The sequence below is a fragment of the Plecotus auritus genome (genome assembly GCF_963455305.1).
Source record: "Plecotus auritus genome assembly, chromosome: 2".
NCBI classification, from domain to species: Eukaryota; Metazoa; Chordata; class Mammalia; order Chiroptera; family Vespertilionidae; genus Plecotus; species Plecotus auritus.
The window spans coordinates 183,583,489-183,609,690 of NC_137771.1; the positions used below are offsets into that span (position 1 = coordinate 183,583,489).

At 37.9% G+C, this 26,202-nt stretch overlaps 1 protein-coding gene across 3 annotated transcripts; it reads left to right on the forward strand.

Moving 5' to 3' along the window:
- Positions 1-660: 660 nt before the first annotated feature.
- LOC308242978 (transformer-2 protein homolog beta) lies at positions 661-22,963 on the forward strand. Of its 3 annotated transcripts, none has more exons than XM_080657890.1 (10): positions 666-881; positions 11,959-12,092; positions 13,064-13,226; positions 14,635-14,754; positions 15,018-15,206; positions 16,952-17,067; positions 18,464-18,547; positions 19,796-19,855; positions 20,536-20,609; positions 22,000-22,963. In XM_080657890.1, exons 1-10 carry the CDS (start codon positions 846-848, stop codon positions 22,008-22,010), a joined length of 987 nt encoding a protein of 328 aa, XP_080514016.1. In that variant the 5' UTR covers positions 666-845; the 3' UTR covers positions 22,011-22,963. The 3 variants fall into 3 exon arrangements, with proteins under 3 accessions (XP_080514017.1, XP_080514016.1, XP_080514018.1); XM_080657892.1 differs by lacking the exon at positions 14,635-14,754 and adding an exon at positions 6,606-6,877 and having other exon boundaries at positions 681-881; XM_080657891.1 differs by lacking the exon at positions 14,635-14,754 and having other exon boundaries at positions 661-881.
- Positions 22,964-26,202: the final 3,239 nt, after the last annotated feature.

The following is a 26,202-nucleotide window of genomic DNA, read 5'->3' on the forward strand; positions in this document are numbered from 1 at the left end:
GAATTTTCCATTTAACATTTTCACAGTTGACCCAGGTTACTGAAACCATGGAAAGTTGGGTGACGGAATACTTAATCTTCCCACCTTGTGACATTACTATAGTTGTACATGCCTCTGGCACTTAAAATCATAGTTCACTAACATCTTCGGAGATTGTCTGACGTCAGCGCATCAAGATCTAGTAAAGTGCTTTGGCATTTAATACGTGCTTAAATGGACGTTTATTTAACAGAGAGATCTACAATTAAGGCTAAATATATGCAAAATAAAGAACCCAGTACATGGATATCTGCCCAAAAGAAGGCACAAAAATAGAAACGAATGAAGCAGAAAAAAGAAATGAAAGATAGGAGAAACGGTGGATATCTCCCCCGCCTCCTTCCTTTGCCTAAGACGATTTCCCCGTAAAGTTCCAGAAAGGAGTCAGGCGTTACCGGGGGGCAACACTGCCTGTCGGTCCTGGCGAACACCACAGAGGCCAACCGGCAGGCTTACTTTCCCGCCTCGCTGAGACAGAGAAGGGGGTGGGGCCCCACGAAAGGCGGCTTGACGTCATATCCGGTTCCAGTCGCGCCTTTGCGGGGAAGGGATTTGAGCGCCGAGGGGCGGGGCCCACAAAGCGCGCGTTTTGAGAGGGGGCGGGGCCGCATTAAAGACGCTGCGTCACATCCGCGAGACTTAGAGCCGGTGTGGCAGCGGTGCGGAGCGGTTGGGTTCTCAGCGGTGTGGAAATTTGTGGGTGCTGAGAGGCTGCGGCCGAACCTCTGTAAAGAAGGTGCAAGAGGTTGGCAGCTTCGGTTGAAGCACATCGAGCCGAGCGGCGGAGGCAGCAGCAGCTAGGAGTCATGAGCGACAGCGGCGAGCAGAACTACGGCGAGCGGGTACGTAGAGGTGCTACAGGGGGGCGGCTGTGTGGTTCCAGCTTCTTGTATCTCTTTCCAGGCCCGCCGGCCTCGGACAGGGAGGTGGGCGATTTCGGCTCCGAAGTCAGGCCGGGAGGAGAGGAGTCGGATTGAAAAAGCGTTTGTGAATAGTGTTTTTATTCGTGAAGAGAGGCAGGTTTATGTGGCCCCGGACCCGAGTCGGCGGTTTTTTCCGTTACAAGGGGGGATTAAAATGGCCGCTGCGTCCCCTCGGTGTTGGGGGAGGGGTGCAGTATCTTATTTCGCCGTTGCTCTCCTGCGAGGCCTTGCCGCCGCCATCTTGGGCTGGCGGGCTGGGCGCGCTGCCAGTGGCACAAAATGGCGCCAGAGCCCCGAGTCCACGCGGGCCGGCCCCGCGCCTCACAGGGCTACTTGGGTTAGAAAAAGAAAAGCACGTTCATTGGGGACATTCACCCGGTGTTTGGATTAAGAAAGGGTCGACTTATGAAGCACCCCCCCCCACCGGCCCCAAGGATGGAACCTAGTGTGTTCTTGGGGCTTCTTTTGGGATGGGGAGAAGTAACCTGAGGTAGACTAAATTCTCGGCCCGTTAATTTGAGGAGATTGCGCGCGTGCTTTGTGTTAGGCCTAAATGGAGTGCTTTTATTTGATACCGAAAGGGCTTTCAAACCAAAACTCGTTATCAGTATACCAATAGAAGAGACCACGAGGTCTCTTAACGTTTTCTTATTTTATGGAGTACATATTTTTCCATGGGATTGTGTACGACAAATTGGCGGGCAACGACGATTTATGGCGCCGTTACTTCCTTTGTTTCGAGGCATTCTAATTCTGTGGACCACTTGTACCTGTTCTTTTTGTTGTTGTTCTTTTTTTCAGTCTCCACCCGCCGGGTGGAGTTCGGTGCGGGTTGATTAGATTTCAGGAACAATTCCCAGGTTTTAAACAGCACGTTATGAAGGTTGGTGGCGGGGTGTAGGCTCTAATGACGATGCAACAATGCAAGGCTTGCATATTTGGAGATTAAGGAGAATTTGTTCGAAGAGTGGTAAAAAGCCCCACAGAACTTGATTTTTTAACTTGATAGAAATAAGGTGGGTGTTTTTACACTCCGTTACTTGTTAAGATTTCCCCCCCCTTTCTACTAGGAATAAATAAATCTAATTGTCAGGTAAATCTACTCAAATATCTTAGCAAACGCGAGTAAAAACAGATTCGAGGTGGTTTAAAAATATCTTAGCTCCTGGCACATTAGTGAACTTACTGTGTAATATTGAAGCCAAATCTGTTTGATTTGAACTACTCAGGTCTCCCTTATATATTCAGGTGAATGTTTCGTAGGGTAAGAAAGTTTGAATTGGGCTCACAAATTGTGAAGGTTGTGACTTCTGGTTTCTACTAGTTGAATATACTTTGGAAACCAGTCATTGGTATTTGGACTGGAAGGGAAATGATAATTTTTAGTACTCATTGACAAAACTATTACTGGGTACTTTTTTGCACTGTTTAGGTACTACAAAATGACTGTTTTCTGACTAGCTTAGTTGAATATTCCTGGAAGAGTTACTCGGATCGTGAGCTTGTGGAGATGAACATTTGCCTAAAAGAAAATAAGTATGTTTTACATAAGAGAAACAGTTGTGGTTAGGTCCAGGTTTGAGACAGCTGAAGAGGTGTCATTAATGAGAATTTTTTTGAAGCGGGCATATTTTCTTCTATACATCCTAGTGTTTTCCATAATTCATAGAATAGGTATTCACTAAATTATTATGGAAAGAGAAAGATATAAAATAACTTTTAAGCTACATGTTAGGAGAAAAAATTTTCTTACTCAGGAGTCATGGCTTTCCCTGGAAGACATTTCTAAACTTGAAGTTGTGGGATACTTCCATTTTATTTGGTTTGGTGTTTTGTATGTTTGCTTTCCAATTGGTGGTTGGAACCTGGAGTTGTTAGAATAGACCTAAAACATGTGTTTGGACTCCCAGAGAATGCTTGGCAAACCATAAAAGGTCAGTGGAACAGTTAAATTACCATAAAAAGGCCTGGGGAGGTAGAACAGTCAGGTCTGATTAGCAAAAAACTTGCTTGTGAACACTGAAAGCAGTGAAAAAGTTGCTTTTAGGGCAGTAATCTTGGACATGCCTGTATCCTCTTTGTGGAGCCTGAAAAATTACTTTTCATTTCACTCTAGGCTCTCAAACATTCCAAACTGATCATGTAAATAAATCGCTCATACGAATCTGAATTCCGCTGTAATCTCACCCTTCGTTTATATAAATCTCTAATCTACTCTCTCACAAACACCAAAGTAACTCCAGAAATTTTTTGCCCCTAATCCTTTAGACATTGGAAGTTGTTCCTCTTCTAAATAGAAATGTTGTGTGTGTGCAGTAATAAATTATCCTCTTAAAACTGATTTAGTGTGCCTCCCCTTGTCTTGTTTTAAATGTGTATGTTCGGTGTGTTCTTGAATATTTGTGGTTCTTGTCACACTTTGATGGCAGAATCTACCTTTTACCTTTACCTGGGATTTTTGTGTCAAAGTTGATTACAAGAAATGTGTCTCTAATTAGAGTTGAGGTCCCTCATCTGGCCAAACCTATGCAAAAGTAAAATTTTTTTATGGTCTCCAAATTGAAGTATCCTCCAGAATTTCCAAAACTTGCCTGCAAACTTTTTTTTTCTACAAAGGGGCTGACATCTTTGCCATAAGAGGCACTCTTAACAGTTATGTCACATTTGGTAGATATTGGCTATTTTTGTAGACGTATTTGCAATGTAGGTACTTTATCTTCAATCTTAACTTTCGTTAGACATGAATAGTATCTGGATACCATCACATCAAGCTGCCCTTCAGATTCTGCATTGTTTTCTGTTTAATCTATAATTCTTCGTGTATTCTTTGCTTTTAGCCCCAAATTCTAGTTTTTATAATTAAAACATCTCAATCTAATTCTTTTCTAGAAAATTGTAGCCATTGCACCAGCTTCCTTTAATTAAAGGATTGAATTTATGGAGTGGAAGGAAATAGTTTGTTTCATAGTGAGTGATTAGGTATGAGTCTCTTGAAGAAACCAGGTTAGCTAAGAATATTTTAATATTGTGGATAGTGTCTGAAACTAGAAAGTGACATTGTGAAACTGAAATTCCAAGTAATAAGGTAAGTAATACTGGTTTTGTGGGGGCGGGGAGAATGGAGAGGAATTCAGATGGCGAGAGATACATTATATGGAATTCCCCTAGTACATCCAATTCCCATTTATGGCTGATAAAACCCCAAACCTAAGCGATTAATATTTTTATAGTTGACGTTTTTGCCCAAGAGTACCGAACTACAATTGTCTGTATCTTTTGCACCTTAGCATTGTGTCATTTGTTGATACGTTTTTATATTTTATACGTAAGTTGTATTATCTCACAGTGTATAGTGATGGGGTGGTGATTGGTGTGTAGGAAATTTAAGTGTTTTACCAAGGTTAGTTTTGGGTGGTATGGGCTGCATGGAATTAGGTATGGTATTGTCAGCTTTGTTTTTAAGCTGCAAGCCAGAAAAGTTCTTCACTACAGCAAATTAATCTTCAAGTTACCCCAATCTTTGCTTTGAATTGGGTTTTGGGAGTTATTTTCAGATTGTTACTTTTATCAACACGGATGGTCTAAAATGGTAGCATGAGATGAGATATGTCTTTTGCATTGATTTTTGGGCTTAGGTATTAGATGAAGAATAGGTAGTCTTCTGAAAATCAAAAGGCATACTTAAACTTGCTTTTGCTGGAAAGTACTGAATATTTTATGAATGTCAATTTTAGAGTACTGTTTTTGCAAGAGATCTCTCAAAAGCATGGGCTGAAAACTGATGGAGGTATGTAAGATAGTGGTGTTTTTTGTTTTTTTCAGAGTATATTCTCAGTATTTTTCTATCTACCCAATCTTCTGGTAGAGTGGCTGCAAAAAAAAAAGATTAAATAGTCCTTATAGTGATATGAGAATTAACCATAATGGCAGGATTGATTTGCTCCCTCCCAATTTTTAAAATATTAACCTTGCAATCAGCCTAATGAGTTTGCACGTTTTTAATGTTACATGAATTCCACTTGTAACCTCTAGAATCGTTTTAACAGAAAAATTGTTGACAGGATGGGACAAGTTTCTGCTTATTTCTAAGTAGGCTCTCCAAGTAATTAAGCTCAATAGTTGGTGTTCTGGTTTTATAAAGTGGCCACTTGGTAGCTACGTTGAAATAAACCTCTTATGTACATTATTTAGTAGTGTATTTTGTAGTTCAAATACAAAGAAGAGGAAAGGTTGGAAAGGACTAATAACAGCAGGAAGGCGTCCATATTGAAAAGTTGTGATATCTAGAGCTTTGGCCTCCATTCCAGTATCTTCTGCATCCAAGTCCTGTGTCTGTACATACTCTTTAGAGGATCCCTAGGAGGAAACCTGCTTGGGCATTCTGATTCCACGATTACATTTGTGCTGCTAGCAAACAGTTCCCATTACATTTTAGTGATGGATACTAAAAGAAAACTAATTACTGTGACTCCCTTAAATAAAAACCTATTTAAAATTTTTCCTGGGTTAAGTTAACAATAATTGACCTTAAAACGATATTGAAATTACGCTTACTTTCTTAGAAAAGACAGCACTTCCACAAATAACCATGGCGGTCTTCATGCCCAGATAGATATAGAGACTTTTTTTTTTTTTTTTTAAGAAAGCTTTATTTTTCCCAGAAAGAAAATAAAACTAGGAGAGGAAATAGTTGACAGTGAAACAGAAGACATAAGATGAAATGCAGGAAAACTAGGGTGTTTTATGAGGACAGTATTTTGTTTAGGGTGTTGAACAGGCACTAGTATATTGATGTTAAATATTTTTAGTAACTTGAAGAGGTGAGCTATACTTTTCCCCATATTGCCACCTTTAAAAAAGTAAAATTTCTCCTTTGGACTGCAGAAGATTTTAATATTTGTTCATTGAGGGGGGGGAGTTTACAACAGTATTTGAAAATACCAATGTTGCACTCTTAATTTGTTCTGCTTTCCTTCATAGCTACTTGAATGTAGTAGTTGGCTGGCTTGGTTTTAGTTCTAAATTTAATAATTGGACCATTCAGAACATAAAAACTTTCTAGAGCAGTTTTCTAGGGGTAGGTTGAACACTTAGATATAGTCTAAATTTTTCAGATTCCCTGACATTGTCTTTCTATAGAGCTCTTTAGACCTACGGTACAAAAATGTGTGACATTAAATACATTTCTTGACCTTATAAGACAAGTCACAATTTGTAAATCTCTCCTACCCTGAGCCCTGTCATCATTGTACAAATGAATTGTTCATGCTTTCCTTTCTTGCACTTTTGTATTTACGTGTCACTTTTTGACTGGAGTTGTGCTTTTGACACTTAACATATTTTCTATTGATGGATAAAATAAGAAGTGTGAAATATAATAGTTCTTAAAATGTTAGATGAACAGTAAATGTTCAGTAGCGCACTTCACATTCAACTTAAGCATGACAAATGAGACTGATTACCATAAATATTTTAGAACCAGCAGGAGACTATAGTTTCAGGTTTTTGAGCTGCATATTCTAGGTGTTTTTAATTATTTTTTTAATCCAAAACAAGGGATTTTTTTTTTCTAGTTTCAGTTTTGGCACTGGATTTTATCCTGGAGTTTTAAAATATTCTTCATCCTGTTCTTTTTCTATTAAGGTTAATGTTGAAGAAGGAAAATGCGGAAGTCGTCATTTGACAAGTTTTATAAATGAGTATTTGAAGCTCAGGAATAAGTGAAGCTGAAATTTGAAAAAATTAAAGAATGCATGCTAATTATCAGACCAGAAGTCCCACTTGTAGAATATTGAGCAATTTGTGTGAAGTGGGGAAGATGAAAGAAGTCAGAATTTGAAACGGAAGAATGAAGAAAAGAAATAAAAATGAAGTTAAGATAAGAAGTAATCTGGAATCAGAAAGCACTACGCTAAGTAATTACTAGTCTGTTTATGTGTCCCTGTATATTTTGCTAAACATGCATGCATTATTTGTTTAATAGAAGAAAATATATACAGGGTAAAGAAGTGCCTTCCAGGGGGAACGTTTAAATTAGGTAATTCTAATTTTAACTTCTTAGTCAAATTATATTGAAATGCAACCTAAAAAAAATAACCCTTTGTAGTCAAATACCAGGCAGGAATGAGCTTTCCAGCATGGGTAACAGTTGGCTTCATGTTGTTTCCTCTAGATTTTTTCGTCTTTCTAACTGCTGCTCCTAGGGACATGAATAAGTAACTCCAGAGTTGGAACTGGTGGTCTCTGCCACCCCCCTGGACTTTTACTATGCACTGACCCCTATCTTAAGTACTAAGCAAATATACAGGGTGGGGCAAAAGTAGGTTTACAGTTTTGAGTATCCAAAAAAGTTTGTATTATTTTTTCCCATAGGAACCAGCTGTAAACTACTTCCCCCTACCCCCATATAATAGGATGTTGTCATAATTTCCCTAAAGAATGTCAGGAGAGTGGTTATAGAAGCAAGCCCTCAAAATCCAAGCAAAGCATTGAACAGGATACTTTTTGGCATTTATGAAAACATAAATTTGTTTACAGATGGCAATAGTGGAAAGCTATGACCACTTAGGTCCTAACTTTAAGATGCATGTGTGCTAAATTCACAAGGATGATTCTTAATTCTTTTCTGTTTAATGCTTATTCCAGCTGAATGACAAGGGTTACTGCTAAAAATACCGTGGCTTCCCTAAGAATAAGGTGGGTCACACGTAAAAGTGAACAGGATATCTAACTCAAAATGGCAATAGTAGCAGGTGCTTCATTCCAAAATCAGCTTTATTTCTTTTTCTCATTTTCTGCTATTAACACCTAGCTATTATAATGATGTAAGAGGTATGGGTTTATAAAGTAGCTTTCTTCTGGTTCTCCACTGCCACCACTTATGGGAGAATAAATCTAAAAGTTCTGTCATTTTCCTTCTGTATGTTTTGTTGTAGCTGAATAGAAGAGTCAGATGATTGTAATGATGTTGCCTTCAGTTGGATGGAACAAGTACACATCAAAGTAATACTCAATGCTAGCCAATCAACAGCTGTCTTCTATTTCTACCCTATTGGAGAAGCCAAGGTTATCACTTCTCCTTTCTGACCTGAAAAAACCAAAAATCAACTTTTCCTCTCACCTGAAACCTATATAACTGTTAACCAATCTTAACCCAGTAAATTGAGTTACAACTTAAAAAAAACAACTTTCCTCAGAGTTGTGGGATCTACTGCTCATGGAAAAGTGGCTTAAGTTACATTTCTAAAGAGATCCCATTTTCTGAGGTGTTAGGGCCTATCATCAATGTGAAATTGGCATTTTTTAATATTATTTCTATTTCTGTATCTTGCAAGGAGACAAAAATTATTTCCATTTGTAGGAGACAGTTTCCAGCATTTGCCTTGCCCCATTACTGCTTTGTAAAAAAAAAAAAAATTCCGCCTACAAACTAATATTAAATTCATAATGTAACTTGCATCCTGAATTACTTAAAATAGCAGAGGGTTGAGGTGAAAGTGACAGGAATGGATATTTCTATTCAAGCCCCTGGATTCTTTTATTAGGAGACTGAAAGGTTCTTGAGGTCCAAAAGAAAAAACTTAGTTTGGGGGGGTTGAGGGGGAGAGAAGGCAGTTTCGGGTTTGATTAAATGGCCCAAGGTAGATAAAGGGCAAAAATAAACATTGATATTAAACCAGTGGTCAGCAAACTGCAGCTCTTTGGCCCCTTTAGTGTGGCTCTTCCACAAAATACCACCTGCGGGGGCGCGCGAATAGACAGTGCGATTGAAACTTCGTGGCCCATGCCCAGAAGTCGGTTTTCGGCTCTCAAACGAAATTTCGATCGTTGTACTGTTGATATTTGGCTCAGTTGACTAATGAGTTTGCCGACCACTGTATTAGACCTTCTCACCCATAAAGGTATTTTGTTTACCTTTCAGGGTGAAGGGGCAGGCCTCTTGGGCAATAAGGTAAGGCTGATTAATGTGAGGGAGGGGTGCAGATGAAGCAGAGAGAGCACAAAGTTCCAGGAAGATGCCTTTGTTGAGGAAAAAACAGGTAGGATGCATAACACTTCAGAGGTTGGCTAAGTCAGTGACACTTAACTAGCATCATAAACATGTATGGTGCTTTTAAGAAATGAAGGTACCCAACTCTAGACAATAGTTAAAATCAGCTCCAGATAGGGGATTTGTGTTTTTAAATGCATCTAGGTCTACAAGAGCCAGTTTTAAATCTAATTACTGCTTCCAGTCTTTTAAATAATACAGGAAAAACCTAGCAATTAGATGGCTATTCCCACTTCTGTCACCTTGCAAAGGTTTTCTTAGCTACTGCCTTCTCAGAATAGGAAGATGAGAATAAGGTGTTTTGTTGTAAGGCTGACTTCTTTTCCTGGTGTGTTTCCTGTAGGTTGTATGTTACTATATGACATCCAATTCATAACAATTCTTTAAGACGTTTTCAGGGAAATTTTGTCTTTGTTTTAAGTATGTTCATCTTAGTTCATGATTCTTCTCCTTGAGGTACAGATGTTCAGAGTAGTGCTTCTTTTGGTAGGATTTAATGTTGACACCTGTTGTTTGTCAGCTAAGAGTAGACTTGGTATAGAGGATTTTCCCAGCTGGTTTTGCAGATTTGCCTGTGGATCAAGGTTTAAAGTTAACTGTATGCTTTTAGATTTGGCTGATAATTTAATTTTAGATCTCATTTCTTCTAGACACGCTAAATTTCCTTGCATGTATTTCCAAAACCAGCTAATGGCCAACATAACTATAAAGGGGTTAACTTTTTTAAGAATATTCCTGGTGAGAACAGTTGGTGCAGGCATTGTTTAGATGTTAAACTAACCAGGTATCAGTATAGAAAGGGAAATTTTTGCATTCTGGTGTTTCCCCCTTTCCTGGTTAAAGAAATGATTGCCCACAAAATATATATGCCAGGTAGTTTCAGAGGCTGCGTGAATTCTTAAAATTCTTGATCTGTTAGAATTTCATGAGGGAGGTCTCAATATGGCTTAGAAGGCTGTTCTATTTAATAAAGCAAGAGGCTTTTTAAAGAAGGGGAATCTTGACCCTCTCTACTCAGATCCCTATGCTGACTGGTTTCAATTAACTGCATAACTCTGTTGGTAATCTTTTTAACTCTTACTGTGAAGCATCCATATTCTGCTCCCTTCCAGAGCATGTTTTCTTCTTTGGTTTCCATTAAAGGTTATAATTGTTCCATGACATAATCATTCTGGTAGTGAAGTAAATACGTGTGTTTAGTAACTTTTGGGTCTTTATTACTACCTTCTCTTCTAGATCAGATTTTGCCTGTGGTAGAAACTAAGCCCCCATTTTTTAAAATTACTTTGTCCAAAGTACCATCTATTTCTTTGACTCTATTATCACTCCTGGAGGGAAGGAGTGGAAAGTTTCGCATTTCGTGTCACATCACACCATGTTTTATGATGACTTGAAATGTTTCTAAAGTTGTTATGGCCTAAAAACCAGAACTTATTTTATAGGCTAAGTTAACTCTTCCCTATTCTAATCTTCAATTTTTAATTTGTTTCATCATTGTATATAAATTTTTTTCTCTGGGTGTCATAGGACAGATCCTCCAAATTTTCTCTATTGTGCTGTAAATCTAGAACATAGTCTAAAATGTTTGAGGCTGTAATTTAAAAATAGTCCTGTTCTATTTTTTCAAGAATAGCCAGGATATTCTAAAGGCCTACCACACAGGGAGGTCCTTAACTTTTATCCAGCAGCTTCAACATCCATTCTTCCCTCCACAGTAATGTTGGTTCCTTTTGAATCTGGCCATTTTTATTCTATCTTGGGTAGAAAAACTCACTGAACTTTATGCCTTTTAATTTGGTAACTTGAAATAAAGGTTGTCTTGTTTGATGATGCCTTAGCTATCAGAAGTGTGTGGATGTTCTCCTTATCCAGTTTTCTGTTTCTTCATCGGGCAGAATGTTTCTCTGGTTCCATTATTATATATGTATGCCTTTTCTGCTGATTAGTTGGCCATTGGTAAACTGCTGGTTATCCTATTTATTCCACTGTTAGTTTTGTTCTGAGAGAGATATTCCTTTTTGTGCCACTTATCCACTGGCTAATCCCAGTTTTGATTGGGAAAGCTATGGGTATGTAGTATACCTAGACTTTGGTTTTACATATAATTCCTAGATTCCCTTTCTAAGCTTAGATTAGAAGCTCCTAATTTAATATTCTGGTTTTAATAGGTACATTAGATAGCTTTTCTAACTTTCCGTTTGCCCTGGCTCATCTCCATTTAACTGAGGAAGCAGTAGTTCTCTGGCACCCTCTCTACTCTTACCTTTGCACAATTCACTACCTTTCTGCTGTAGCTCCATCTGGTATCTTTGTTTCTGGGTCTTCCAAGGCCTCCTACCATGATTAGATGGAACAGGATCTTAACTGTCCGGTGTCCTTCAAGCTGGTCCTTGCTTTCCACTAGGCTTCTACATTTCTCTAGGACTTGAAAAAGTTTGTCCTTCTCTCTTTTCCCACTGAATAACAATTTGAAAAGTTAAGGTCTTAATAAAAAATCAAAAGCATTTTAAAAGTAAGTTTTATGAATTTCATAGGGTTTTGTTTTTATTGATGGTAACTTGATTGAAATAGGTATAATGGGTAGAAGTCATAGTTACTATTAATAAGGTTGTTTCTCACCCTAATCTTTATGGAGTAACATTCCTTAAACACGGTCCTTGGACAAATCCCTCAGCTGCTTGGCTTTGACACCCCCCCCTTTCTGAAGAAAGTGGATCAGTTAACTTATCCCTGCTCCAAAAAGGTGGAAGTTCAAGTTAATCAACTTATGTCAATTGGAGCAATGCAACTGTTATACTGGGTATATTCAGTTCCTGCCCTTACTTATATTTTCTTACCTTGGAAGGAAGGGGATTGCTTTCCCTCACCATTTGTTTCACGGCAGCTTATTTGTTTTTAAAGTTGTCCAGAAAGTATACAAATTAAACTTTTGACATCTACGTGTAGGAATCCCGTTCTGCTTCCAGAAGTGGAAGTGCTCATGGATCTGGGAAATCTGCAAGGCATACCCCTGCAAGGTCTCGCTCCAAGGAAGATTCCAGACGTTCCAGATCAAAGTCCAGGTCCAGATCTGAATCTAGGTAAGAAAGACTGTTGCTCTTAGCTTTGAAATTGGTGTGAACTTTGATAGAGAGGATTAGATTATTTGTTGGCCTGTATAATAGTAGAAGTTAAGTTAATCGTAAGTTCTAGAAGACCAAAGACTGTTTAATCGTTAAAAGCCTCTGGGCTTTAGAGTTAGGCTTCAAATCTTACCTGTTGGTTTTTTTTCTGGTTTGGGCAGATTAACCTTTTTCCACCTTAGCTTCCTTATATAAAGGCCAGTTCTTCAGAATTGAGTTTAAGTAAACTACTTTACTGCAAATATACTGCAGAACATTGGTTTTCAATAACTGCAATTTTTGATTAATAGGTGTAGGGTAGTATTATTATTGAATGTACATATAAAGCAAAAGTAATACCACATGTACTTTGTTTTTAATGTTGGTCAAAAGTATGCCATACATCCTGGTTTGACCAGGACAGCCCCATTACATGCCTGTTATGAAGCATCATTAACCGTACCTTTTCTCTCTTACAATGTGTCCATCCTGATTTAGATTACTATTCATATCATCACTCTATCTACTTAAGAGCAGCTGGTTGCTTTTAAAACACAGCAGAGGAAGCTACTATGATGGTGATTTTATCTTAAGTGAATGGTGGGCATAATGGGAGAAGCAGAAAAATAGGGTGGTAATCTGAGAGGGAGACCGATTAAGCTAGTATGAATGCATGTTTCCTAATTTTCAAAAGATAATTCAATGTGTTCACTTTTATTTTTTTAATAAGAAAGATTGGAAGAGAACTAGTGGTTTTGGAACTCTTTCTAACAGTTGAATTGACTATTGGTACAGAAAAAAAGTATCAATCCCACCCATTTGGTATCATGTTAGTATGTATATGCCTGGATTGTGTTCTGTCTTCTGGAGTTTAACTCTAGAGTATTAAAAAAATGAAAGCCATATTTTGTCAGCTATTTAGTCATGACCTTTAAGCCTTTGTTTTGCAGGTCTAGATCCAGAAGAAGTTCTCGAAGGCATTATACAAGATCACGGTCTCGGTCTCGCTCCCATAGACGATCCCGTAGCAGGTCTTACAGTCGAGATTATCGGAGGCGTCATAGCCACAGTCATTCTCCCATGTCTACTCGCAGACGTCATGTCGGGAATCGGGTATGATAAAAAATATTCTGTGTTTTTGAAGCAATAGACTGTCTAAAACCACTTAATTTAATAGTCCTATCTCTCTTTGAAGTTAGAACTGATTTTGACAGTGGAGCATTAGTAGAGAGTTACCTTTTTGAGGCTTTCTAGTGTTTTGAAATAATCTCTTTTTAAAAGATATCTCCCAGCGTGGCAAGGTAATTTAGTTGGTTTGAGTATCTTCCCGATATGCCAAGGTAGTGAGTTCAATCCCCAGTCAGGACAAATAATAAGAATCAACGAATGAATGTATACATAAAGTGGATCAACAAATCTGTTCCTCTCCCATGTAAGGTGTACATTTGGACTATCATTCATATTTAAGTTAGCGCATTGTCACATACGTAATTCAGCCCATCAAATAAAATCTCCATGTGCATTACTGTTATAATATTAGTACATTAGATCATATAGCATCTATGTATGTGTTCCATACTTAATGTTACTTAAGTTTTCTGGGTTGGTTATTAATACCTTTTATATAATGCTTTCCCATTTAATTGTAAGCAAGTTTCTTTCAGGTAGTAAGGCTTTTTCTTGTCTTTCATGAGAGGTTCCAAATGAGATGGCATTTAGTGTATTTATATTGTGATTTCATTGTATAATCTAAATGATTTTGTATGGTGTGTGTTTGTTTTGAGAGTGGAATGGAATTTAGAGTAAATAAATGAAAACGGGGTAAATTCATTATGGCAACTGGAATGTCATCAAGATGTAGTTCACTTTATTATAATGATTGCAAGCACGCTGTTTAATATCTGTTAACAGTATTGCACATCTTTGACTTCATTTATGTGTGTATGGGAATAGTTTATATGTTTCTAAAAATAGGATCAAGCCTAGCATGCCCTGTATTTTAATTCAGCATTTTTAGTTTATCATTTATTCCTCTGGCTTGTAGAGACAATGCTGTTCTGATTGTGTGTACATATTATGAATGTGTGAACTTTTTATGTTTTTATTTCTTTTTAGAGAGGGATAGAGATAGAAACATGGATGAGAGGGGCATCGATTGGCTGCCTACTGCATGCCCCCTACTAGGCATCGAGCCTGTAACCCAGGCATGTACCCTGACTGGTGACCTCTTGGTTCCTGGGTCAACACTCAACCACTGAGCCACACAAGCCAGGCTATGTGAACATTTCTTAAAATAAATTGCTAGAAAGTGAATCACTCAAAATGGACCTCCAATATTCCCCCCCCCCCAAAGAGTTAGTTTGTTTTTTAATAGTATGTGACCTTTACCCCCTCTATTTAATTCTAAGGTTAAAATTGCTCCTGTTGTAATCCTTTCTGACGATTTGTTTGTTTGTTTTAGCTAATCCTCATCTGGGGATATCTTTTCCATTGATTTTTGTTTTGTTTCTTTGTTTTATAGAGAGGGTGGAAGGGAGGGGGAGAGACAGAGGGAGAAAAACATCGATGTGAGAGAGACACATCCACTGGTTGCCTCCCGCACACGCCTCGACCGGTGCCGGTGATCAAGCCTGCAACGGAGGTACGTGCCCTTGACCGGAATCTTAACGGTCTGTGGGTCGATGCTCTTACCACTGAGCCAAAACGGCCAGTGCCTTTCTGCCCATTCTTAAACATGCTTGCAGCACTTGGCTGTAACACATTCATTTTTAAACTGTTTATTTAGTCTGTTTATCTACTTTTATTCGTAGTGACACTTTTGGCTAATTTGTGTATGGTGTTTCCTTTTTATTTGATTTATGGCAAAGTTTTTAAAAAGTTTAAAATCTACTTTTCTATTTTTAGGCAAATCCTGATCCCAACTGTTGTCTTGGAGTATTTGGATTGAGCTTGTACACTACAGAAAGAGATCTAAGAGAAGTATTCTCTAAATATGGCCCCATTGCTGATGTGTCTATTGTATATGACCAGCAATCTAGACGTTCAAGAGGATTTGCCTTTGTGTACTTTGAAAATGTAGATGATGCCAAGGAAGTAAGTAAAAGCCTGCCTGTACATTGTAAACTAGTAGCCCTATTGTAAACTCCCAAGTATTTGAGGAAGGACAACTTTTGTTTTAATATTGTAAATAGGATGTGTAAATGTAGCTTGAGTTACAGGAAATGCAATCTTCTGGGAATAGATTGAAGTCAATAATACTTTGAACTTTTTCATCCTTTTATTATGGAAAAATTCAATATATACAGAATAATAAAAAAAGTGTGATAGGGCAATTGGTTATATTATGCCCCATTTCAGTATACTTAGCTTCTGGCCTGCTATACCTCCAACTCAGTCACCCAACATCACCACCACATTATTTTGAAGTAAATCGTTATCTAAAATATAAGAAGGTTAATACTCTTTAGAATATTTCATCAGTGTTTGCATTGAGCCATTTTCTACAATGAAGAACTTTTAAAATGGATAGCTGTGACTCAAGAAAAAACTGGTTTCATATTTAAATGTTAATTGACTTTCAGGCAGAATGGTGGAAGTAAAAAAAAATTAGTATGTTGACTGAAAGTGAACATTTACATGGTGAATATGGGCCATATTTTAAGAATTTGGACTTTGATGCGGATAATAGCTGGCGTCATCTCCAAGAGATGGTATAGCGTACAAGAAAAGCTTGGGAAACAGTGATAAACAATCTGAGGTCAATATTGAGATTGGTAATCAGCTCTAGGTAAAATTATATAGTTATTTATGAAAACTATACTTATTTTTGAAAACCATTCTGCTAAAGGAAGAATGGAAAGCTAAATGCAAGTAATTAGGATAGACTACAATTTAAGATATTTAAAGGGGCTTCTTAAGATGTCATTCTGCTTCATTTTAGTCATTCATGACCAAAGATATAAATAGGGTTTTTCCCATGGTTACTAGTAGCATAGGCCTTGTTTCCCTAATTTTCTACTACAGTACCACAGCTTTCTGAAGAATAGCATACTATTACTTTGTATCTGAATCAGTAGTGCCAAGAACTATCTTCTGAGGGCTTAAACTTTCAAACAAAAAAGTAGCATAATTGGAATTGGAAATTAAAATCTACTTATGGAAAGGGTGTTCTTTAAATGGTGAACAAAGAGCTAAGTCTTTGGACTAGGGTTTTTTTTTGTATTTTTTTGCTTTGAAGTTTCATTGCTGTATATTCTAGATGAAGGAGCTATATGTAGCTGTCTTCATTCAGCTTTTTGCTTCCATAGCAGGGATCCACCAACTTTTCTGCTAAAAACAACTAAATATTTGAGGCCTTGTGAGCCATTAGGGGAATACCAGTCACAACTTTTCAGTGCTGTCATTGTAATGCAAAAGCAGCAATAGACAATCTGTAAATTAATAGCTGGGACTTAAAACATTTGTGGCCATTGAAATTTGAATTTCGTGTACACTTACGAAATCTTATTCCCAGCCATTTCAAATCATACCTAATGGTTTGTCGAATACGTATTGCTTTAGAGCTAGAAGCACTGTTAAGTTTGTTGTTAAATAGAACAATTACTTCAATTTGACCTTTGTGGCTTTTTTGATAAACTTTTCTGAGTTTTATGACTACCTTTTAAAAATTTAATAGGAGAAACAACCTAAAGTTGTAGGCCATGATGTTTTACCAACATTGAAATAAATTAATGCATCTAGCTGAAACATCCCATCAGACTTTATTTTTTAACTACTGGATAGTTAGTTACTGTTCAGGATGTATATCACAACTTTATGTATGTATGTATGTATTTTAGGCAAAGGAGCGTGCCAATGGAATGGAACTTGATGGACGTAGAATCAGAGTTGATTTCTCTATAACAAAAAGACCACATACCCCAACGCCAGGAATTTATATGGGGAGACCTACCTAGTAAGTTTATTTTCAAGTTAGAAATTTTATTGATGATTTAATTTGTTCACTTCCTCCATGTGCTCCAGGGAAATCTTTGGCATTTCATCTAATCTTGCCATAGTATAAATAATTTTCCCTTTTTTTCTTTTTCTTTTTCTTTTTTTTTTTTAAATATATTTTATTGATTTTTTACAGAGAGGAAAGGAGAGGGATAGAGAGTTAGAAACATCGATCAGCTGCCTCCTGCACACCACCTACTGGGGATGTGCCCGCAACCAAGTTACGTGCCCTTGACCGGAATCCAACCCGGGACCTTTCAGTCCGCAGGCCGACACTCTATCCACTGAGCCAAACCGGTTTCGGCTTCCCTTTTTTTCTTAACTAGCTAAAACTATATTTGGTAATATATATTCTGTGGAAACATTCTGATTGTGACACAAAATCTGATTGACACCATTACATAGATCCCATCTCACTTTATCATAAAGAAATGCCATATATTTGGCTTTGCTTAGGTAATTAAATGTTTCTGACTTGGATTATTTTTCCCAGAATGGAAACTTAACCATTATAGTTAAAATCAAGTTTGTGTAAATCATACTTGAGTGCATTCTTTAGTTTTTTGTTTCCTTAAGCAGAGTGGAAAACATGGGCTGAACTAATAAGATATCTCTCATTTGTCATCATTCTTATTGGTGTGTATTAACAGAAAGCTCTAATTTGGAGTCATTTTTTTTTCCACTTTAAATACAAAGCTCTTATGTAAGGTAGAGAATTGTACCATAATTGCCATGTTCTAATAGGCTGAACCCCCAGTCTCAAAAACTTAGTTGTCTATATGATTTTATTTTCCTTGAGTGAAAATGTGGAATTGACAAATTGGCTAAAGTTGAAAGCATGTTAGTATAATATATGTGCGCCCCCCCCCTTTTTTTAAGAACACATTTCTTTTTTTTTTTAATTATTCATTTCAGAGGAAGGAAGAGGGAAAGATAGAAACATCAATGATTCTCTCATCATTGATATTTCTATCTTCCTCTCCCTTTCTCTCTAAAATCAATAAAAATATATTTTAAAATACATATTTTTGTACATTGTTACCGGGGGAGGGGGCATTGTTTATCCACTATGTGAGAATTTAAATGAGAGTAATACTCATTTCCCAGTTAATTCATTAACAGGCCTATGAATTTTTGCCCAGAAGAGGATAAAGAGATTATACTTGAAGCAATTTCCCAGTCATGTCCTATAGAGTTTGGCTGTGTAGGTTGTGTTAACATTAAGAACCAAATGAGCATGGCATTTCTCTGCTGCTGTTAATAAATATCTAAACAGTTTTTAACAGCAAAAAGTCATGTCTAGAAAGATAGGGAAGGCTACTTGATATTTTATAAAGATTTAATACTCTTCACAGTGGCAGCTCACGCCGTCGTGATTACTACGACAGAGGATACGATAGAGGCTATGATGATCGGGACTACTATAGCAGATCATACAGGTAAGTTAACCATAATGTGAGTTTCAAGTTGCCAAAGACATGAAGGAAGCAACAACTTCTGAATCTCAGTTGCAACCCTCCTGATTTTAAGAGAAAGTTTATGTAAAAAGTTACAGAGGTAGTAGAAGGGCCCTTGGGGCTTAGGAGAGAAAAAAGCAGAGGTAACATGCCTGGGGAGCAGAAAGAAAACAGAAAGGTGGGGGTGCAAGTTCCCTAGAAGGGAGAGTGCGCCTCAGTTGTAACAACATAAAGCAGTATTATGCCTTTTGTCGCCTTTAATAAAAGCATTAGTTTTTATGCCAAGATATCGAGAGCTAGTTTTTAAACCAGATTTTTAGGTTTTGTCTCTTTAAATTAATCTGTATACTTTGAGCATGGCGGAAACAATTACAGACCATACTTCCGTTTTTCCCGTTTTTTGTTTTAATATTGTTTTAAAGCAAAATAAGCTGTGCTTTGAAAGTTAACGCTTTATAAAGCAGGGTTGTGGGGGGCGGGTTTGTACATCGAATGTATCATGCACTAAAAGGCAGGTAAAGCTGATTCTTGGAAGAGTCCATAAAAGTATATAAGAAAAATAGTATTAATTTGTTCATTACCAAACTTCAAATTTTTATGGGGTTGGTAGGGTTATGCCTATCATACCTGAAAAACAAAAGATCTTTTCGAGAATACTTTCAAAGATCAAAGTAAAGTTTCCTTTATTTTAGCAGCAGCAATAATTGAGACCCTGCCTTACTTGTCAAAATGTCAATTGTGTAATAAGTATTGCCATAGTAGTAATCCGTGATACCTGATCTTGGTGTGGTGTTGGGGTATAGATATCTTCTCTTAAAAAAAAAAATTGGTAATGTTTTATGAAATTGACAATTGTTGGTGTCTTAATATCTATGGAAGTGAGGCCATAGGGTGCTTCTGACATTGTCCAGCATTTTATTTTGGACAATTTATTTAGAGTATTTTTTGCATTAAATGGCACTTGAGGGATTGCTTTATGGAAGATGAGGATATTAAAGTGGTAGATTTGATCTTTATTTTAATTAATTTGAGCATTTACTTATATTCTTTGTTGTAATGATACTTGTTTTAGCCACCAGAGCTCTGTGCCATTTTATAAAAAGAGTGGCAAAAGTAGCTCTTTATCATTTTACTTACCAGAATCTAACTTTCGCATATCACATGTTTGTTTTACTTCATGAATTGAAAATTCTTTCAAAAACTCATAAATTTTAATTTCTGCCTTTACAGAGGAGGAGGTGGAGGTGGAGGAGGATGGAGAGCTGCTCAAGACAGGGATCAGATTTACAGGTATGCCAGGAGAGGGTTGTAAATCTGTACAATAGTAGAAACGGCACACATGAAGACTCCATTACTAGTCTTTTGGTAGTTAAACTATGTGGCATCGCACAAGATTGGATTGCATGAAGTTCATAAAATGTTGTAACTGACCCCAAGTGATGTGGCCATGGCTTTGTGCATTTGCAGAAATTGGTTAAGCTTTTACTCAGTAGTATCGTTTTTGTACTTGAATAAGATAATGATGGTATAAGGTCATTGATTAGGACCCATAATATTTTTAGTATCTATTCCTGATAGCTATTCTCTTGTGCTACATTTTCTTTGTTGGCTGTTGAACACTTAAGTCAGTCTTAACAAATTGAAATCACTTTGATACACTAGTGAAATTTATTTTGGGTATAATTCATGAGGGCATGCTTGGAATTAATGGGAAAGACTTTTTTCTCATATTTTACTTAGTAGAATTTAAAATGGGTTAGTACATTATCAATGGATGAAACAGCAAGGAGTATTTGACTTCTGGTAGTATTAGGTGATCAGACCTTGAAATCCTATGACTAGTACAAAGTTTTTGAAGGTTGATGGTAGCCTTCTAGTTTTAGAAACTGGTAGAGGTACTGTGCATAATTATGTCTTTTCATCTAATTGTGATCTCTGGAATCTTAAATGGTCTTGACATTTGTTTACAGAAGGCGGTCACCTTCTCCTTACTATAGTCGTGGAGGATATAGATCACGTTCCAGATCTCGATCATATTCACCTCGTAAGTTTTTGACTTGATATTATTTAGTTTATATATTGTAATAATATGGCTTGCCCTACTTAATTTGCCAAACCATAGCAGAGTAACTTACTTTGCAGAAAAGGGGTTCATTCAAGTAGTTGTTGTTTTTTTAATTTTTTTTTTTTTTACAGAGAGGAAGGGAGAGCGATAGAAATATCAATGAGAGAGAAACATTGATTCAGCTGCCTCCTGCACATTCCCTACTGGGGATGTGCCTGCAACCAAGGTACATGCCCTTGACTGGAATTGAACCTGTGACCTTTCAGTCCACAGGTCGACGCTCTATCCACTGAGCCAAACCGGTTAGGGCCATTCAAGTAATTTTATTATATACCAGAGGCCCAACACACAGTATTCGTGCAAGAGTAGGCCTTCCTTTCCCTGGATTCCAGCACTGGCTTCCCTCTGATACCCAGGACCTGGGCTTCCCTTATAGCCCTGGCTTCGTCTGGAAGGATGTCCAGTCTATTTAGCACATTACACTTTTATTGTTATAGACTAGAGGCCCGGTGCACAAAAATCATGCAAAGGGTTGGGGCGGGTGTGTCCCTCAGCCTGGCCTGCACCCTCTAATCCGGGAAGGATCAGGCCTAAACCGGCAGTCAGACATCCCTCTCACAATCTGGGACTGCTGGCTCCTAACCGCTCAGCGGCCTGATCACCCCTAACTGCCCTCCCCTGCTGGCCTGATCACCCCTAACTGCCTCTACCTCGGCCCCTGCCCCTTGTCTGCAAGATGTCTGGTCTAATTAGCATATAACCCTTTTATTAGTATAGGTAATCCCGCAAACCTTATGTATAGGGTTCCAGATGGTATGAAAACAACCCTTGGGACCTAGTTTCTAATTAAAATAGTAAATATAGCCCTAGCTGGTTTGCCTTGGTGGATAGAGCATTGGCCTGTGGGCTGAAGGGTCCTGGGTTCGAATCCGGTCAAGGGCACATGTACGGGTTGCGGTCTCAGTCCCTAGTAAGGGGTATGCAGGAGGCATCCAATCAATGATTGATTCATCATTGATGTGCCTATTTCTCCCTTTCCCTTCTCTGAAATCAATAAGAAATATATTTATTTAAATAAAGGTGTGTAGGTAGGTAGGGTCACCATTGTTAGCACAAGTGCTTGTAATTTTTGCACAGCTTGGGAACATCTTTGTGACTTAACCTTAGCTCAGGTTGATAATTACTTCCCAAATTGTTTCACATTGATTCATCTCTAGAGTGACTTGTGTGAAAGTCTTCCTGTATTTTCACAGAAGAGAATCTAGTACATAGGAATCTGAATGACAGATTATTCTAAAATTCTCAGTAAAATATACTTGCTAATCAGTTCTCAGTATTAATGCCCTTTTTCTTTTCTCTCCAATTCCAGGTCGCTATTAAAGCATGAAATGGAAGGCTTTCTGAAATCTACCTTAGAGTTTGGATATTGTTTGTGGACAATATTTTTTATTGTCTCCTGTTTAAAAAGTGAACAGTGCCTAGTGAAGTTAGGTGACTTTTACACCTTTTATGATGACTACTTTTGGTGGAGTTGAAATGCTGTTCTCATTCTGCATTTGTGTAGTTCGGTGCTTTGTTCCAAGTTAAGTGTTTTCAGAAAAGTATGTTTTGCATGTATTTTTTTACAGTCTAAATTTTGACTGCTGAGAAGTTTTTATTGTACAAAACTTCATTTAAAGGGTTTTTCTACTGAATCCAGGGTGTATTCTGAAGATCGAAGCCTGTGTGTAAAATGCTACCAAATGGCAAAAAGCAACAATAAAGTTTGATTTTTACTTTTCTTCCTAACATCAGTGCTTAGCAGAATTGTTCAGACTAGGTTGTCAATAGTAAATTTGAAGACAAAAATGTTCATTTTCTTTTAGTCCATGGAACCTACCATACTTAATATACCTGCAACTAAATATTAAAAATTATGCTCTGTAACTCAGTACTGCTAGTATTAGAACTAATGATCTTTCAATACAGCAAATGCTTAATGCTTATATTAATGTGAATTTGTCAGCCTTTATGTAATCTGTATTATATAGCAGGGAAAAAGTGGCACAATGTATGGCTTTAAAAGGTTATTTCTCGATGGTATTTCAACTGGTTATCAGCAAGTGACAATACATTCCACCACAAATGTACTCTAGTTCTAGCTTTTAGACTACACGAAAGAAACTGGGTGCTTCAGAATTTGGAGAAAGAAACACTACTGTGTTGTGGATGAACTGAAGACTGCCTGTTCATTTTTTAAATATTATTTCAGGTCCTTTGCATACCAGAGGAGGCCCAATTTCACTCAAATGTTTTTGAGAACTGTGTTAAATAAATGCAAATGAAAAGTAAAATGCTGGTACAGTTCAGTTTACAAAGATTTTACTTTAACCTAAGGAGTACTTAACCAGAATGATCCTTCCTACTTGGGGGTTGGCATTGTATTAAATAGTCTTCACCCTTATCCTGAGGGTGCCTGAAATGCATGTTCTCAGTATTGTTTCTTCCGAATTTCATGTAAATCGTGGCCAATTCTGTGGAAATTGCTATAGGTAGGCTATTTTGTTGGCCTGCTGATCTTTTCTTTTAATTGATTTGAGAGAGGGGAAGGGAAATAGATACGGAGAGGAAAACATCGATCAGCTGCCTTCTGCACACCCCCAACCAGGGAATGAGTCCACAACTTGGGCATGTGCCCTGATCGGGAATTGAACCAATGACCTTTTGGTTTATGGGTCAACACTCAACCACTGCTGGGCAGCCTGCTGATCTTTATATAGTACAGGCATATCAGAGGTTTGGTTCTAGAACAGTGGTCAGCAAACTCATTAGTCAACAGAGCCAAACATCAACAGTACAACAATTGAAATTTGAGAGTCGAAAACTGGCTTCTGCACACCCGCACGTGGTATTTTGTGGAAGAGCCACACTCAAGGGGCCAAAGAGCCGCATGTGGCTCATGAGCCGCAGTTTGCTGACCACTGTTCTAGAACATCACAGTTTGAATTATGTTAATTTTATTTTCCCAGTGCATAACAAAAGTCATGTTTACAGTATACTGTGATCTTATAAAGTGCAATAGCATTGTCTTAAAAAATAATGTACATGCTGCCCTAGCCGGTTTGACTCAGTGGGTGGAGCATTGGTCTGCAGACTGAAGGGTCTGGGTTCAATTTTGGTCAAGGGCACATGCTACGGTTGTGTCGTCGGTCCCCAGTAGGGGGCATGCAGGGGGGCAACCAATCAATGATTTTCTAATCATTGATATTTCTATTCCTCTCCCTCTCTGAAATCAATAAAAATACATTTTTTTTTTGAAAATGTACATGCCTTAATACTTTATTGCTTTAAAAAAAAAAAAAAAGGCAACTACCTGAACCTTCAAGTCTATCTTTTTGCTGGTGGTGGGTCTTGCTTTGATTTTGGTGAAAACGGTTTCTGCAAAATGCAGTAAAAAGGGTATGCCTGTACTTTTAGTATGTCCAATATACGTTACAAAGCACTTTACATATATTCATTTAGTCTGTATCAATCATAATGTATTTACCTTAAATCAAACATTTGTCAAAGGTCCAGTGCCAGGATCAGAGCATAGGCAGTCTCAGTCCACAGTATTCATAGTTTGATGCCATTCTGCCTCTAATCTGGATGATTAAAAATACAGTTAATGAAGCATAGACAATATTTGTAGGCCTTAATTTGTCAAACTTAACTCAGCATTGTGTCTCTTGTACTTCTGGTAGCTGTTATAAATACATAGATCCCTTACATGCTTATACAATTGAGTTGTAGAATGATCCAGAAGGGGGGGTGGAGAGGGGTTTGATTATAAGGGATAGATTAAAGGTTTGAAGTTGTAGTCTATTCATGTGCTGTGGTGCTGGTAGTCCTCTGGTTTCACTGAAGAAACGTGCATACTCTAAACTGGTCCCTTGGGTTCATTGCCATAGATTATTATGGGAGGCGGTGAATGGCAAATAATTTAGGGATGATATAAATTAGCCTTGAAATGTTTGAAGGCAAAAGAACCCAGGATATTTATATGCCAATGCTATCTATATTGGTAATAGCTGCAAGGCTAAGATGAAACGAGATGTAAGTTGATTTGGAGATTACTGAATTAAAATAGTTGAAAACTGTAATGTAAAGGGCCTCGTGAACACACTATTCAGGAAATTAAGTAGAGTCTCAACAGTAATTTTGGGGGGCCTTTGAGGACCCTAAGCCTTCTGAAATGTTTGTAAATTCTGTTACATAAAGAAAACATGCTTCAAAATTAAATCATTCCCATTAATCAGTAAACTTTACAAGGCTTGGGAAATTCTGAATTAGACAAAGTTTTGCCCAGGATAAATTATGTCATAAAAATTTTAATTCTTTTTTTAAAGATATTTTACTGGTTTTTTTTTTATGGAGAAGGGAGAGTTAGAAACATCAATGAGAGAGAAACATCGATCAGCTGCTTCCTGCACACCCCGTATTGGGGATGTGCCCGCAACCAAGGCACATGCCCTTGATGAATCAAACCTGGGACCCTTCAGTCCGCAGTCCAACGCTCTATCAACTGAGCCAAACCGGTCAGGGCTGTCATAAAATTTTTATGTAATTTTGGAGGATGAATGTGATGATTTATCAATGAGTGCACACATCAGCAATTGGCTCGGCCAACCAGCTAACATCTTGTCTTGATAATATAACCAAAAACCTAGATCCCATGAACATAGGCTTCACGTAGTAGAGGAATTATGTTCAACCCTTTAAAAAGGCCAGAAACCCTCGTAAGTGACCTGTGCATAAGGTGAGCCTAAACTAGTTTTACCAAGGCATCCTACAAGCTCATGTTTTAGAAAGGAAAATTCTTGCTTTTGTGATGAAATGGGGAACTATTGGTAGTGTTGAGCAAAAGAGTGACAGTTACATAAAGGCTCAACTGTGCCCAGCAATATGTAAAGTATGAGAATGAGCTCTCAAACCTAATGGCATCCACAGACAGGTACTATTCTAGTATGGGAGATAGCCATGAGTGGGGTCTTGGACATGTGGGATGGGGTTGGATTGGAGGGTGAGGTGGTTCTAGTGTAGTCGCAGCAGTGGGGCAAGCTGTGGTGTCCAGGTTTCAGTGGCGATGACCTCACTGAACTAGGATGTGACTGGCTGTAAACTTCCAAACTTGGCTATCCTGAGTGCAAACTATCAAATGTGCTTCTTGAAACAAAACTGCTTAAATCAACTGGCATTGATTTTTATTTACAATCAAGAATCTTCATTGATGCCTTGGCTGGGTCTCAGTGGTTAGAATGTCAGCCCATGAATTGAAGGGTCACGAGTTTGAATCCTGGTAAAGGGCACATACCTGGGTTGCAGGTTTGATCCCCAGCCCCGGTCGGGGTGCTTTTGGGAGGCAATTGATGTGTCTCGATGTTCTCTCTATCCCTCCCACTCCAAATATATTAATGGAAAAAGTACCCTCAGGTGAGAATAAAAGAATCTTCATTGATACATTCGTGATGCCTAATTGGTATCCATCTTTCTAGTCTGAATTCATGTCCCCTCCAATCCATTCTCCACTGAGCAGTGAAACTGTCTTAAAAAG